Below are 16,863 nucleotides of genomic sequence, written 5' to 3'. Positions count from 1 at the left end.
TCAGCCCCGCCTCGCCGTCGCTGTCACCGCCGGGTCTGCGGAGTCCCTGTCGTCGCCAGCATGCTCCCCCAGATGCCGCCCCGCTCCTGCGACACCTTTGTGGCGCTGCCGCCTGCCGCGGCGGCTGGTCGTGTCATCTTCGGAAAGAATTCGGACCGGCCGGCGGACGAGGTGCAGGAGGTCGTCTACTTCCCGGCCGCCGCGTACCCGCCCGGTGCAGCGCTGGAGGTGAGGGCGCGGGAGCACGACAAGGCCTTCTGGAGAAGGCGAAAACCCCAACCTCTTCTATCCTATTTCCTTTGTATTTTTAGCCTGCGATTTGGACGATTAATGAAGGGGAATACTCGCCGCAGCCCTGACTTGAAAGGTGATTTGTTGTGTGTTCTGTCTCTTTGCAGTGCACCTACATCACCATCGAGCAGGTCGAACAGACCCACGCCGTGGTCCTGAGCCGCCCCTCCTGGCTCTGGGGGGCAGAGATGGGCGCCAACGAGCATGGCGTGTGTATCGGGAACGAAGCGGTGTGGGGGAGAGAGGAGATCTGCGAGGATGAAGCTCTTCTCGGCATGGACCTCGTAAGGTTTGCACAAGCTGTTTTGGTAACTGGTACTGAATTCAGAATGGAATTTTGAAACATTAGTTTTGAGCTATATGGGGAAATACATGCTTTCACTTTCAGAAGACACACCTGTGTCTTCTGCTCTTCTAACCGTAGTTAAAATGAAGCGTTTCTTGGCATGGGCCACTAGGTCTCCACCAGGAGCTGAGAATCCATGAGAGGTATCAGGTGCTAGAACAGAATCTGTCAAGGAGATCATACGTTTTTCTCTCTACAAGGTTTATACCAAACTGAAACATGACTCAAAAAGAGTGCAACTGGACTTCAGGAACTAGATTTTTGGCCTTTTTTGTAGGCTCTGTACTCATCTCCGATTTCCCCTATCTTTCAAACATGTCTTTTTAAGTTTCAGGTGTAGCCATGCATCTATAGAAATCATGGCAGTTTCTTGTGTGTGCCTTACTGGGTACAATGTAAATCTCATTAACCTGCAGTAGCCAGTCAGTTCTTCCTGGACTGTTTCCCCCAGTTCCAATACCCACACAGGACTTGCAGGCATTTCTTAGGAGCCCTCTCCCTGCCTTTCTGTATTTCCATTTGGTTGTTTCTCATCATGTCAAGGACACAGAGGGGCCCACCTTGAACAAGCTCTTTAGGTGACTTGCTTCTTTCTCTTACCAGATCATACAAGCAGCAGGTATATATAGAAACAGCATTCCAAGTTAATTCAAATACTCAGGCTGAAGAGTTGCATGCAAAGTTTATAGTTCTAAAGATAACATCTTCCTTTTGTTTTAGGCTTGGACTGGAGAGAGCGGACACAGCTGAAAAGGCTCTTGCTGTCATAGTTGATTTGCTAGAAAAGTATGGACAGGGAGGAAACTGCATGGAGAGCCACATGGCATTTACATACTACAATAGTTTTTTGATAGCTGACAGAAAGGAAGCATGGGTGCTGGAGACATCAGGAAAATACTGGGCAGCAGAAAAAGTAGAAGGTATGGATGGTGTTCTTTGTTTTAAATAATTGAAATGCAATGACAACTAGCAGTTCTCCACTTTTCATTTACCACTTCAAGGCATCAAACTAGCTCCCAGTTATGTACATGTACAAGCAGACTGCTTCCTAGGGTGTCAGTGTGGAGTGGCTAGCAGTTTCACAGGGGGGCTGAGTCATTTCCAGATTCAGAAATGACCACTTCTGCACTTGGAAAACAGAGGTCAGCATGAGAATGACAGCAGTATGAAATGTTTTTAAGACTTGATGGCAACTGATCACAGTTTCATCTGATGACAAGGTCAAGTGCATTGAGTCCTGAAATCGATGATTATTCCAGTGGCCTCAGAGGGACAAGCTATATCTTTGGAGGCCCAAGATTAAAAATACTAAAGATAGGAATAATTCACAGACTTGAAATATGATGTTGGCAATAGAAGTAAATGAGTCAGAACTGAGTGGCAGTGAAATTTCAATCTGAATGATGCATTATAGCTAGGGAGAGAAGGCCAATAATAAGCCACAGGACTCCCAGATCTTGTAGGAAACTCTTCAAGTGCATCACTGGCTTTAATAAACTAATTGTAAACGAAGTACCAAGAAAAATCATTTGATGTATTTCAGATACATTCTTTCCTCACCTTAAAAACAGGGGGCGTGCGGAATATTTCCAACCAGCTCTCTATCACAACCAAGATTGACAAAGGACATCCAGAACTGAAGGAATATGCCAAAAGCAAGGGCTGGTGGGATGGAGAAAAGGAATTTGATTTTGCTGCCACATACTCTTATGTAAATACTGCCAGAATGACCACATCCAGAGGTCGATACTGTGAAGGCTATAAACTTCTGAACAAACACAAAGGTATTTTTTTTTGTTTTATATATGTTTTTAAACTATGTTTTAAGCTATGTTAACTTAAACCATAAATTAGTAGACATCTGATGTGGGCAATCATTCAAATGATTTGGTGAACAAGAACTTGGTAGAGTGACTTCTTACCTATAGGAGAAACATTGAACTTGAATTCTTTTCCAGTTTGTTGATGAGGAAAAATTAAACCGAGTCAAATATCAAACACACAGCTACAGTAAAAACACCAAGAGGTCACATTATGGCCACACTACTAAATACTTGCTATGATCTGCTGTGACACACTTTGATAGGCTATGCATTATTACTGTACCTCAAAGAAAACCCCCCCTGAAGACTAAAACAGACTTACGGTGGTTTGCAGCCACAAACCTAACCTTATGAGTAACTTCAGTTTGGTACCATTCATATAGGTCTAAGACCACAAAAGCACAGATTGTTTTTAAGTCTTTGTAGTTCCACCATAAGTGCTCCTCTAACTTTGTGGATTCTAACAAAACACACCAAGAACAGAGCACCATAATTTTCTGCACTCTAAGCAGATGCTCCAAATCGCTGACTTACTTATTTTTCAGACCTCTATAGAAAGAAGTTAATCTGTGTCCACCTGGCAGGTTTTTGCTCCATCTGTATTGACTTGCTCATTTGAAATTATTAAACCAAAATTACATTGCACCCCTCTTTCTATTTATTTGGGTGAGGTCTGCCAGATCAGGTTTAGCATTTAGTAAATGCCTCAGAATGACTTACCTTTTGCTATCCTGCTCCAGTGATCATGTAAATCCTGCATTCATTTTGGGAACTGCAGGTTCTGAGTACAGCAAGCATTTTCATAATACCTGTATTTACTTGTATTATAAAAATGCTGAGATTCTGTCATTGTTTTCATTCTAAGTCCCCATTTTCAGACATTTACCTGAACCATTTGAACACTAGGTGTTCAGGCTATCAGCTTCATGTGGTGTCAGTTAAATAGGTGCCCTAGCTAAAAGCTATTTGATTTGCAGCATCAGTAAAATCATTGGTTTCTTAATCAGTCTAACCTTCTCAGCTTTCTTTCTCAGTGGCATTAAAGATTTTTTTCCAGGCTGCCTACCACACAAAGACCATTTTTAGATAAACATTATTTAGATTTAAAAAAACCAGGGAACGTATTTCAGGAATACAAAATTATAAAGAAGTCTAGTGGAAAATTTGTAAGACCTTTCCTGCTGGACAAGCTGCCCACTTGCAGTTGACAAACTGACTGTTGCTTCTTTTAATTTCCTTGATTCAACTTGATGGCTGATTTTGTTAGTTGTCTGATTTTCCCGGGCAACTGTGGAAATATTTACGTGTTTCCTTGCTGAAATGTGGTGCTGCATGGCTGTCTACAGGCAATCTGAATTGTGTATGAAAAAATAATATTGGAGACCATCTGACTTGGCAACAGAGTGAGTCTGTAAGAGTAAACAGCAAAGCAGTTTCAAAGAAGGATCTTTATGCAATTAGAACTTCACTGAGTAAAATACTAGAAGATTAAATGGTAGATTATACCTTCAAGTTAAAAAAAAAAAGAGTGAATTATATTTTTCTGCCATAAGTATACACTCAAGTGGTATACCAGGTTTGAAAAGAAAAACACAGGTGCTGTCTGTTAGAATATTGGATTGCTTGGTGATACCATGACAGGATTTAAGCACTGTACAGATACATGAACAGTGGTATCATTTGGACACTACGTGACACACAATAGATGCAGAGACGTATGTGGAAAAGGCTTTGTTCCACCTGAGAAGAAAGAATTCTTAGAGACATTTGGTACTATACCTCACATGGGTAGTTGATGAAGACTTCTTTACAAATGGAAGTACTACTGTAGTTTGTGTTGATTTCAAGTGTAGAACATGTTTCTCCACGGCATCCTTTCGATTGTCAACTTGAAGTCTAAGTGCTTTGGAAGGTCAGATGATTAAAATAAAATGTAAAAAAGGGAAAAAAATAATAAAGGAAAAGGTGACAGCCTTGGTGTTACATTTCCAGAGGTACACATAAAATCCATGCACAGTTTTTGTTCTTTTACATTTCCAAAGCAACGTAGTGGTATTAACACTAACACAAACACAAAAAATTACTACAGTGATTAATTTTAACTTCCACACAGTGCTTATAAAGCTCAGCCTTTAATCCAAGCTACTTATTTTCATCTGAAAAGTTACTGTGTGGACAGCCATTCGCTAGCCATATGTATTTTACCCTTCTGGGAAACATCATGTGTCATCATCTCCCTTCTTTTCCAAGTCATAAATGTTAGAGCTCATTATCACCTACTCTTTGAAATAAATACTCTGGGGAAAACAATAACATTTTAAAGTGTGTTACACACTGAGGTATGCTGTTAAGATGTTTCTTTTCTTCTGCCAACATGGATAAACCAAAATTGGTCTTGCCTTTCAAAGGAAAAAGCAGCCAGTTGTAGAGAACATGCCAGTTAGTTGGTATCATAAGCAGTGCTGTGTGTAAATAACTGTATTGTATCTTAAATAGGATCCATCACTTGTGAAACAATGATGGAAATTCTCCGTGACAAAGAGAGTGGCATTAATATGGAAGGTGGATTTATGACAACTGGAAGCATGGTGTCCATATTGCCTCAGCAGCCTAATATGCCATGTGTTCACTTCTTTACTGGAACTCCAGATCCTGCAAGGTGATATAACAAGAAGTAATTGGGATAAAAAGTTGCAAATATCTGCAATTTGTCTAATTATTCCTTTTGTTTTGTTTTGTTGGTTGGTTTGGTTTTCTCGCTTGTTTGTTTTTCTAACTTCCCCCAGAAATATATTCAAAAAGTAGGAAGAACATTATGTACAGTAATGCTGTCTATTTAGTGAAATACTGCCATGACACTGACTTAAAACAAGGAATTAGAAGAATGGGAGGAAATAACAGCAATCTACTGTCTTAATTAAAAAAAACCCTATCAGTAAAGATCTTCTGTTTTCTCCTAGGTCTGTATTCAAGCCTTTCATTTTTGTGCCCAGTATTACTCAGTTATTGAAAACTAGCTCCCCTACATTTGGTCATGATGATCCAGTTAAGAAGCAGCCACGTTTTCAGAATAAGCCAGATCGAAGACATGAGCTCTATAAAAAACATGAAAGTGCTGCTGTAGTTATGGAAACTGTCCAGGTACGTTGATTAAATTAGATTTCAATGCAAGCAGGTGGTTTACATAAGCTCCTTGCTCACATTTTGTTAATGTGATACTATTTAATGCCCTGTGATGAATTGCAGAGAACAGTGCAGTGCAGCAGAAGCCCATTGTTTCAGCATCTGGCTGGCACATGTTTCAAACACTAAAATTTGCAACTAGCACTTTGCTGTACTCCCAGGCCCAACATCTGTAGTGCTCTTGTAGTGCAGCAGGCTACATATACCTCTGTGCCAGTCAGATAATGGGGAAATGCTTGAGCAGCCACAGGCAAATACACAACTCCTGATAAGAGTACTTAAAACCCTTCAGAACTCTGGTCTGAGGCAGTAAGGAGACGTGCCTTTTATCATTGCTTAGTAGGGACAGGAAAGGAAACAAGATCACAAAGATAGCTGGACACAAAGGTGAAGTAGAGAGGTAGTTACTTACTTTTAACAGTACCTGTTCCTCTATTTACAGATCCACATTCTAAAAAATAAGGCATATGCTCAGTTAAATTTTGGTAGCATAAATACCTAGAGATGGAATGAGTGCAAGATGTTAGGAAAGATCTCTAAAAAAAACCTGTCATGATACTAACTTCTACAAAACCAAGTTTGTATCCTAGAAACTATTAGAGGTTAAAATAAGGACAGTGGAACAGAATTTTGTTAGGGTGAATGCTACATAACTCTGTATATTTTTTAGTGAAATGCAGATGTTTCTTTTTGCAGGACCAAGGTAAAAAGCTGCTGAAAGACATACAGGAATTGGAGAAACAGAAGATCAGTGAAATGGAATCAATCCTGCAAAACGGCTGTCTCGACACTAACCAAGTGGTTAACCTTTTTCCACAGTGTGTAGAAGAAGAACTCAAAATATATAGCTAAACTTGCTATTTGAATATAGTAAAAATCAGTTTTACGATCAGTTTTTTACTGAAGTGGCTATATAGATTACATTCTATTTTCAATGTACCATTTAGTATGAACAGTTTAAAAAGATGCAGCTTCATATTCAGGCCAAACAGCTCTTGGTTGTATGAAGCAACATTGAAAAGGCTTTTAAGAGCTAGGCACTTGCTTTGTCTGTCTGTGACATAAAGCTGTCAGCAGGGATTGATTTTGTCAACAGCAGATGCACTTAGAATGCAATGGCTTGATTAAATTGTGGAACAGCTCCATCTTTGAATGAAGAACACAACTGAGGGTTGGATAACTCAGTTGTAGTGTTCACATGTAGCTTTTATAGTCAATTGTAGCAGAAGTTCACATTGCCTGAATTTAAATGGTGACATTGAAGGACTTCGTAAAATGTAGACCCTATTACTTACACTGAATTAAAAGGAAGGGATATACAAGTCAAGCAAGACTGATATGCAGCTGTTTGACAAAACCATTCTGAGATATGTTTTGTATATGAGCCTTCTGCTCCTTCAGTATAAAATGACACTAAGAGTTACAGAATCACACAATCACACAATGTCAGGTTGGAAGGGACCCCAAGGATCATCTGGCCCAACCTTCCTAGGTAACAGTATAGTTTAAATGAGATGGCCCAGCACCCTTTCAAGCCAAATCTTAAAACTTTCTAATATAGGGGAATCTACTACTTCTTTTGGAAGATTATTCCAATGCCTAACTCTTCTCATGGTGGAAAATTTTCTTCTGGAGTCCACCAGAAATCTCCTCAGGAGTAACTTGTAAGACGGGAGTCTCCATCCTGTTGATAGCCACTCTTTATGTGCAGGTACATGGTAATAAAGACTCCCCTAAGCCTTGTCAAGGCTGGGCAAACCCAGTTCTCTCAGTCTTTCCTCATATGGCAAGTCTTCCAGTCCTTTGATCATTCTTGTGGCCCTTCTCTGAAGTTAGAGGTACAGTAAAAAAATTGGTTACAATTTTACTGTGATCTGTTGTGAAATCTAATTACATGGAATTCAACAGTGCAAGCATCCTGCGAGTTACCATACAATTTGCACTTCCCTGTTTTCCCCACCCTGATATAAAAAATAAATTAACTTATTCATGCAATGTTATTGTGAAATTAATTCTGCAATACACCTTATCACATTGTCTGTGAGTTTTTTAATGGCTCTTGAATTGTTACTTTTAAAATGTGGGCAACTAAGGAGGAGGTTGGGGTACACAAGTATATTCATGTACTCAGCAGGACACCTAAAAGGACTTAACCTTTTTTTTTCCACTTTGTATAGTGCCTTTTAATCACAACTTACCTTGCCAAAAAAGTACTAGATTATGGAGTTAATCAAACATTTTGCCCTGCCAGAAACTCTTCCACTCTGATCCTTTTAAAAGTAATGATCAATATGTGACAGTAATATTATTATCCGTGGCAACAAAGAAAGAAAATTCTGTCTTTACTACACAATCAAACAGGGTAAAAAGTGTAACTGGAAGTGAAAAACAAATCCAAAACATAGTATTTCTGCAGCCATCAGGAAAGAACTTGGAACATGAAATGGAGAATTGGAGCTACCGTGGCAGTACCTGACATGATAGCATGTCCACAGAAAGAGCATTATTTGATGGGTATTCTATATTTAATCAGTTTCTAGAATTACCTCAGTGTTAAAGATGGGGTTATACACATGAAGTTATGTCATTTTATAAGCTAGTTTATTTCCACTCTCCACTGGTAAAGTATAGGCAAAGGGTGTGTGTATATATATATATATATATATATATATATATATATATATATATATATATACACACACAATGCGGTTTGCAGACGTAGTAAGGAAATAGCTTGCTCAAAACTAGCTCTCTGGTAACTGCAAAGCATTAATAAATGCCAGGTAAAACTCTGCAGGAAACCAAGGTATGAGTCAAGTTTACAGGTGGCATAGCAAAACATTAGTGCAAACTGAAGTTACACAGGAGTGAAAGCAGTGACCTTCAGGGCAGCCTTTAAGTGAATTTCTTGGCCACTTAATCATGGGGTGGCAATTAACCAGGCTAAGCATACTGGTAGAATTGTAGTATTCTCTTACTCTAGTGTCTGTGCTGTGTTTATTCACTGGTCTACAGGATACAAAGTAGAAGTGTGATGTGTGGAGATAGATCAAGTGATCACCAGAAGAGTACCAGATACTGTGGTACCATTTTTTCCTGGCATTTCATCCTCCTAGAACACATTTAGTGTAAAAACAGGAAATGAAGATGAGAACAGGAGGAATAAATACCTCTCCCATCACATATTAAAAACCCATAAATCTGTATGTCCTCTAGAGGGCAACCCTTGCATGTCTCTGCATACATCTTGCAGCTTATTTTAAAAGATCTAGAGATTTACAAAGGATCATTATTTTTTTCTACAAAAAAAAGTGCACTAAGATTGCTACCTAGAAAAATTAAGAGTTTCTATTGCCCCTTGTTTGTTATCACAATTAATTTGAGATTAATGCTAGAAAAGACGATCCACTTTTTCACTGGAGACTCCTCCAGAATTATTTGTTCAGTGGATGTTTTCATGGAACTATAACTTAAAGGGTAACTGAGATTTATCCCACACTAACCTACCTTCAACATAAAAGAACTCATTGCACTGCTGACCACATCTTTAAAGCAAAGCTGTTTGTAACCACCAAAAATTCACATATCACTAGATCAACTGCTGACACACTTCAAATGGTCAATTTTAAAACTTGCTAGTGATCCTTGATGGCAGCAAATATCTATCAGAAATAAAGAGTTGCTTTCTAAAGTACTTAGAAGTCTATTCTTGGGTTTCCTGAAGTACCTAGTTGTATTGGTTTAAGCTGACTGGCCCCACTAGGAGGGATGAAGGACAAGATGGGGGGCACCACACTCACATCTTGGGATTTCTTGTGGTTACCCTGCTTCAGCAGTATGAGGGATGTCTCTCTTCTAATGCACGGGCCTGTGTTTCAGCCATGGAGGCACTGTCCTGAAGGGTCAAACAAATCCTATTCCCCGCATGTGCAGTCTAATATTTCAGCTATTAGAAAGCAAGCAAGAGAGAGAATCTGGGAAGCACATACCACAGTGTATCCTCTGGTTTTAACTTACGTGACCAGAATGAAAATGTGAAGAAGTGACATGGGAAGTCCACTTCAGCTCTAGCTGCAGGAGTCTGAACTGCAAGGAAACCCTTCTCAAAACAATGCTGCCCCAGTTTTCAGTGGAAAATCTCACACAAAGTGAGCAGACAGATTGATACTGCTTCTGATCCTCTTCAAGGGGTCTCCAAGGCATTCTTACAATATGCAAGTGATTCTTATCAAGATTAGAGGGCCCCTGCCTCTAATCAAGTAGAGGAGAGGGAAAATTGGCTCTGTTAGGCTGTGTGGATCAGATGGCCTAGCACATCAAAACCAAGAGTATAAAGCTTTAGTTGACACAATGTTCTCTGATGCCATCAAACCCTGATGCCTCTCTGGCTCCCCGGAGAGGTTGTGGAGTCTCCTCTGGAGACTTTCAAGACCCGTCTAGATGCACTCCTGAGCAACCTGTGCTAGATTCTATGGTCCTGCTCTGGCAGGGAGGTTGGACTTGATGATCTTCAGAGGTCCTCTCTAACCTCTAACATCCTGTGATTCAAACTACGAGGGGGTGGAATACGTCTGCATTTCTGGTGTGACGGGAAACCCAGCAGCTGAGTGTGTTAGAAGCTGAGGTGAGTCTAATCAGGAATAAATGGCACAAAGACCCCATCGAGACAGGCCCAGGGGCCCTGTGCATCTGTGGTATAGACTATCTTAGGAGAGGGTATTTCAAGGATCCAAAAGGATACTGGTGGGCATTTGGTATAGCCACCTTAGGAATAGAGGAAAGAAAATGGCCGACCACTTTGTTTCACCTCTCAGAGGACCCTTTTGTGGTGAGGCTGCTAAATGTTGAAGATCAGCAGCTGCCAATTACCATTGTAATGGTGCACTGGCAGCAATATTGCACCAGTTAGGATTCCCTGAGCCCTATTTACAAATTAATTCAACAACTGGAGAGACAGGTGCTGAGGAGGCTCCCCCATGCAACAAACTGCCAGATAATGAAGAGCAATAGGCTCTCTTCACTGATGGGGCTGCTGCACTGTGGGAAAGCACCAAAGGTGGAAGGCTACTGTGTGGCATCCCACGAGGGGCTGCAGAAGCTGCTGAGGGAGAAGGTGAATCAAGTCAGTTTGCAGAGGTGAAAGCCATCCAACTGGTTTTAGGTACTGCTGAGTGAGAAAAATGGCCAATGCTCTATCTTGATACTCCTGGACAGTGGCAAATACTTTGTGGGGGTGGCTACACCAATGGAAGGCAAACAACTGGAAGTGCAGATGGAAACCCATCTGGCCAGCTGAACTGTGGCAAGATATTGCTGCTCAGGCAAGAACTTGGTGGACAAAGTACACCGTGTGGATGCCCATGTACCTGAGAGTTGAGCCACTGTTGTAACTGGACTGCTAGTGCTCAGCTGTGAGCTGAGTTAAAACCAGGACACTAGTAATTTATATGTAGTCCTGTATTTAATTCCTTATTTACCATCATCAGACTAACAGGTATGTTACTAGCAGTCACAACATTGTAACAGTTAGTATAACGGTGTCTGCTGTAAATTAAAGATGTTCTCTTCATCACCCTTGTAACAGGGAACCTTCCCTAAGCAAACATTTTGAGCTGTTTCTTACTTAAAACAGATACATTGTGTTCAAAGCTAGGAAACGGCACAGCCATAATAAAAAGGGAAGCAGGGGCAGGACTTTCAAGATGAAAATAAGAAAGACAAAGGTGCACAAACAAAGGCTATGCATAGGACCATAAAACTGACCTAAGATCAACTTCTTGAACATCTGAAGAATTAACCCCCCCAGTATTTGGTAAGTATATGACAATGTGAAACATCCCTAAAAAGGTCTGTCTAGTCTGTTAGACGAAAAGGGTGGATTTAAGAAATACCCAGTCAGAAACCCGAAAGCCACTTCAACAAATCTTTCAGGAAAACACATTTGTTGTAAATCTTGACATGCACACATAACCCTCTCAGACCTTCACATCACATCAAAGCTCAGAACTCTGAAATCAAGTAACAGATTTATTGAGAATTTACAGTACTTAGAAGCCCGACATACTCATGGCTTCTGCTCTTAAGTCACATTTACCCAATTATTCCACAATATTTGATGTAGCCATCTTAAGCAGTTGCAATGGAAATACTCTATTGATTTCCTTTGTTATCACAGCCAGATACAGCTGTCAATTATTTTGTTGCTGGAAAACATTACAATATGTCAGCTCATGTAGCATAGGTAAGTGGTAGGATACAGTTGGTTCTGTGTGCACTGCAGGAGTGCAGTAAGACTGACAGTAAAGGAATTATTTTTCCAACATAAGCCTTGCATGGAGTTATAAGTACCATAAAACAATTTTTTCTTGAACAGTAGTTTAGGCTGCTAAAATCACTTTCAATTCTTAATACAAATTAGATGCATAAGCAGTGCAAATCTGTGTACTTAAAAAAAAAAAGGCAGGGACTTTCAAAAAGAGGATGAGAAGAATTATTCATATGCTTGAGCAAGTATTTTCCTTTCCCTCACCATATAAAATTTTTCTATAGGTATATAAATGCTGTTCTTGCAGTTTTAAAAAGACAGTATAATGGCTATCAGATGCTACAGTTTGTCTTTTACCTTTTCCAAAACACTGCAGAAGACACAGTTTCGGCCTTCAGTGCACAGGAATCTGAATGACATCAGAGTAGGTATTTAATCATCATAGGAGGATACTAGAAATCTGTGCTAGGCATCCAATACCAAAAATTTAGGTTCTCTAGCTACTCTAAACCCTAACTTGGATGTTCAGTTTGGATTCTTTATATAACAGATGTAAATATTTAAGTTAAAAAGCTTTATGATTTGATAATTTACTTTGTCTGGGATACCTGCACAAGTCAAGGCATCCAGAACATCTTTATTTAAGGCTGGCCCTTCTGAATTAAACTGGAATAGCTAATTTCAGAAGGGAAAAAAAATAATAAATTAAAAGATCTACTCTTGACAAAGCTGTTACTGCCACCATAAGGCAAAACATCAGAAACAACAATTTGATATGAAATTCCATTATATGGGACTTTTTTTCCTAACGTGGGGAAGTGGTGGATATTTTTACACAGTTTTAAAATTTGGTAAGTTTGTACAAAACTATAATTTCTTCCACTCAGTATTACCTCACATCAGAATCACCTTCACAACAATTCTGATTTTACAAATAGAGGATTTTATCTTTAAGGAAGAAGTTAACCACCTGGCCTGAGGTGTAAACAGCTAGAAAAGTTTTCTGGGGCTAGATAGGAGTAGAGTAGTAAAAACGGGTATGATGGAAGAAATCTTCCATGAAGTTAGGAGAAAGCCTGACCATAAACCTTGCTATTTTATCACACTAAAATACGGAGAAAATAGAGTAACATGAAAAATCTCTCCCATTCATGTTTTGTTTGGTTGGTTTGTTTTAACTTGTGGCACCAGTCGCTAAAGCTGCTGTTATAATGCCTCTCTAATATGACAGCGACACACATTTTACTATGTGTTTTGTTCAAAATTGAAAAAAAAATGCTCTAGATGCAGAGCATCTTACTTTGTTCTTGTTGCATTTGGGTTGGAACACTCAGCAAATATCAGTTGCTACCATTTCATTCAGGTTAGACTCAAGTAGAACCACATCTCTTAACTTTAAAAGAGAAAATAGCACAACTCTTGGGGAGCCCCAGGACTGAAATACTGCCAATTCCAGTGGTGAAGGCAGACGAGGTGGTCAGACTCACCCCTAATTGCCTGTCCTCTGTCTACATGCTCAAGTCAATGACTCTCAACTGGAACTGATCTCTTCGGAATAAAGCGGTAATACAAATATTCATCCCGAAATTCAAACTCGTTTGTGATATGCTGGATGACGCCTCCTTTCATCAGTCTGTCTCCATACATCACGGCTTCACCACGGTCAGAGGCGAGGCCAACTTGAATGAGCCAGTTCACCAGGTCACAGCCAAAGAAGATGCCAGTGGAGATCTTTGCACCACACCTGTATGTCAAAGGAATGATTCACCCACATGTTCTGTAAATCTGGTACCATCACTGCACGATAGGGAAAGGCAAGGAAAAACAGCAGGAAACAAGGAAAGACATGATGATAGGTAAGAGCATGTTAGAAGAGCATTTGCAAGTCTTGTGTATTAGGGACATGCAAATGTTCACTACCTTTTTGTACAGACACTTCAATGAGGAGCAAAAAGCAGGTACAAAGTTATTTTAGGCTTGTGTGAATATGAAGTAAACATCAGTGAGCACAACTAACAATTTTCCTAAAGAGACACACAATGTAATTCTGTTTCCTGGACAGTTATTTCTGCAACAAAGTACCTGGTTCGAGTACAGCACTCCCGCAGCAACAGGGACCCAATGCACACTTTAATTCTGTTTTATAATTTCTCTATAGCTTTAGACAGACACTAACTGCTTACATACAGTGTAAGCAAAAAAAACACTTCACTTGAACACCCAGTTAAATATTTACCACATGGGCAGTACTAAGAATAAACAAAACCATTACAAGACTAAACTAATTTTCTTTTACATATTTATGAGGCAATGCCACTAACACCTACCCAGTTGCAGTAAAAATACCATTCATAAGTTTACCTGTAGCAATGAATGTTTCTGGGTATCTAAGATCTGCTCTATGGAACTCAAGCACCGTGTTTCTGAAGATGATTAACAGCTACACAAGACAGCAAAACCCAAACTATTACTACTACTATTTTTTTTTTTAACTTAAAAGTAGCAGTAACACAGAGCAAGGGTTAACATCTATTAGCAGAGAAGCAAAAAATTAAAATAAATTAAAATCCATGATTGCAAGTTCTCAGTTACAGTATGTTTAAATCAAAGAGGATAGAAGTTAGATGAGTATTTTAAATGGATAAATGCTTTCTTTCAACTCACAAGGAGAAATAAGACATGAAACTAGTTCTGCACAAACATTAAAGCAGCAAAGCAACAGATGCCACGTTTTTGTGTATCCTTTGGTGGATATGTGATTAACAAACCCCACAAAACAACCAAATGAACATCTCAAAGTCCAGGAAAGCACAACAGCAGCAGATGCATGGGAAACACAGCTGTAAAACCTGTCCTATTTCAAACACATCTTTTCTGTCCGGCATGAAAAAAAGCAAGACTTTGAACTGCTGCAATTAATTTTTCCTAAGTAGATAACTTCACTATTCTATTTCCTAAGGAACATTATTGAATTCTAAGGGGACTGAATGCAATCACAACGTTGTCAAAACCACATCTGGGATATGGTTTTGGACTACCTGACCATTAAAAGACCGCTCCATCCTGCCAAACTAATTCTGCTTAAAAGCTCACATGACAAGAAAAATAGATGCGTCCTGTTAGAACATTTCTTCACGTCTACATTTCATACAGTAAATATTAAAATAAAGGCAGAATATTTTTCTTGTTTCTGTTACTTCTGTTTGTGCTTCTCCTCTCATCCATGTACAATACCTGAATGAATGATCTTTGATTTTAGTGTCATAATTTGCCTCTGAAACCTTTGCTATTCTCCTAAATTGAGGTTTAGGTCTCACAGAAGGAATAAGCAGAAGAAATTGTATGAACCCCAAAGGTGTAAAGGTTGTAAAATTACTTCTGAATACACTGACATCAGTTACAATGATTTTGCCACCTGTAAAGCTATTGATTAATAAACATTCAGCCACGTAAATACTGACACCTTAATCTCAAAACAAAACAAACTTTTTCAGGTGTGACCAGACTCACAGACACATGCACCCTGTTACAGACATCACCATATAACTTTCTTTGGAAAGATTTTTCTCTCCTGAACTCCAGCTAAATGCTGGAGTAATGCCTTAAACACATAAAACTTTTAATAATTTGTATAAAAGCTAGATGGGATAATGTGATAACGTTCACACCTGTGTTTCAGTGTAAGACTAGAAACATTGCTCTGCTACTGCTAAATTCTTCATCCTTACTTTAAGGCTTGAACACTCCACAACAGAAATTGCCCACAGGCAGACTAAACTGCATGTAATTATTTCCATAGGTGAGCTATGACCTTTGCAACAGGTTGTATGTGCAGGGAAGAACCTTACCTTCTGCCTCTGACAATACTTTTGACACAGTGATCTCTATGATAACGAACAAACTGTTGACAGGTCATCCTTATTTCCTCAGGTACAGAGGGATCGCTGTGCCCTGCTGCTTCTCTTCCTCCCCAGAAAAATTCCAGTCTTAAAAAGAAGGGGAAAAAAAATTAAAACCAGTAAATTAACCAGAGGCATTTTTAATCAAACAGCAAATAATAGAACAGAACTCATTAAACTGGGAAGCTCATCACAACTGTTTTACTCATTTTGTGCCCAATACTTTATATACAATCGTCCTAACACACCTATATGACCTTTGTACACTGAGTAGTTTTGTTCTAGGCTCAGGAAATAGGAAAAACAGAGTAGTTGGGGGCCAGCTTTAGTTGCTGGATTCACACCACAGCCAGCCAGCTCTAAATTAAAGATGGCTTTGGAGGGCTTATGCCTGCACAGTGAAAGTGCCTATCTACACAAAGTACTTGCATGAGATTATGAACATAGGACTGTAAAACAGTGATGACAGAAGCTGCTTCATCATTCACATCTAAGCTTTAATTTATTATCTGAAATTATTTCTGACGATCCATCATCTCTCTGATCCAGTCGCACACTTCATCATCATTTGCCAAAGACTTTGTCTATAGGGATTTTTGTCTTTGGGAGTGTCATTAGAACAGCAGTAAAAGATCAGGCACAGTGAACTGCAATTAGCTCCCCAAAACTAGGAAAGAAAATAAATTTCAAGAGTGAGCAACTAGGAAATTAAATGCAATAGGCTAAACACTCAGTACCCTTAAAAATTATTATTGCTAATAATGACAGTTGTAGGTGTTAAGTGTAAAGATTCTGCTTACCTTCGCTTGAATGGTAGAATGATTAAATGCTTATCTAAGCCAAAAATACCAAAGCAAATGAAACCCTGGAGGAAAAAATATAGAAAAGGCGACATTAAGCAAACTTTGGTTCCTAATGAACAGGAACAAAACGTTAAAAACTCATTGCAAAAAACACACATAAAAACTCTGTCTCCCTAGGTAACATTCAAATCACATTTGTTTCTGCTTTGATTTTTCATTTTGGCCTTAAAAAGGCAGATTAATCCCTAATAGC

At 39.3% G+C, this 16,863-nt stretch overlaps 2 protein-coding genes across 4 annotated transcripts in view; one reads left to right on the top strand and one right to left on the bottom strand.

Moving 5' to 3' along the window:
• The first annotated feature begins 44 nt into the window (after positions 1-44).
• Positions 45-7,630, top strand: SCRN3 (secernin 3). Its single transcript, XM_009906672.2, has 7 exons — positions 45-228; positions 399-580; positions 1,358-1,557; positions 2,209-2,421; positions 4,957-5,119; positions 5,421-5,601; positions 6,340-7,630. Exons 1-7 carry the CDS (start codon positions 61-63, stop codon positions 6,493-6,495), a joined length of 1,263 nt encoding a protein of 420 aa, XP_009904974.2. The 5' UTR covers positions 45-60; the 3' UTR covers positions 6,496-7,630.
• A 4,533-nt stretch (positions 7,631-12,163) lies between these two features.
• Positions 12,164-16,863, bottom strand: part of GPR155 (G protein-coupled receptor 155) — a 29,435-nt gene continuing 24,735 nt past the window's right edge. For 2 of the 3 annotated variants that reach the window (XM_054174323.1, XM_054174329.1), the window contains exons 14-16: positions 16,608-16,672; positions 15,757-15,894; positions 12,164-13,652 (exon numbers count right to left, since the gene is read on the bottom strand). In XM_054174323.1, the coding sequence (XP_054030298.1) occupies positions 13,430-13,652; positions 15,757-15,894; positions 16,608-16,672 (426 nt within the window). In that variant the 3' untranslated portion in view covers positions 12,164-13,429. Of the gene's footprint in view, positions 13,706-15,756; positions 15,895-16,607; positions 16,673-16,863 lie in introns of all 3 variants that reach the window. The other variant, XM_054174338.1, reaches the window with a different exon arrangement.

The sequence above is a fragment of the Dryobates pubescens genome, chromosome 2 (genome assembly GCF_014839835.1).
Source record: "Dryobates pubescens isolate bDryPub1 chromosome 2, bDryPub1.pri, whole genome shotgun sequence".
NCBI classification, from domain to species: domain Eukaryota; kingdom Metazoa; phylum Chordata; class Aves; order Piciformes; family Picidae; genus Dryobates; species Dryobates pubescens.
This window is presented reverse-complemented; position numbering and strand designations above follow the sequence as displayed.

What these genes read in the sequence shown, in the direction of transcription:
- SCRN3 (XM_009906672.2), top strand. Translation starts at nt 61, where the DNA reads ATGCTCCCCCAGATGCCGCCCCGCTCCTGCGACACCTTTGTGGCGCTG. An exon ending in CTCGGCATGGACCTCGTAAG is followed by an intron (nt 581 to 1,357) that starts GTTTGCACAAGC and finishes CTTTTGTTTTAG; the next exon opens with GCTTGGACTGGAGAGAGCGG. An exon ending in TAGTTATGGAAACTGTCCAG is followed by an intron (nt 5,602 to 6,339) that starts GTACGTTGATTA and finishes TTCTTTTTGCAG; the next exon opens with GACCAAGGTAAAAAGCTGCT.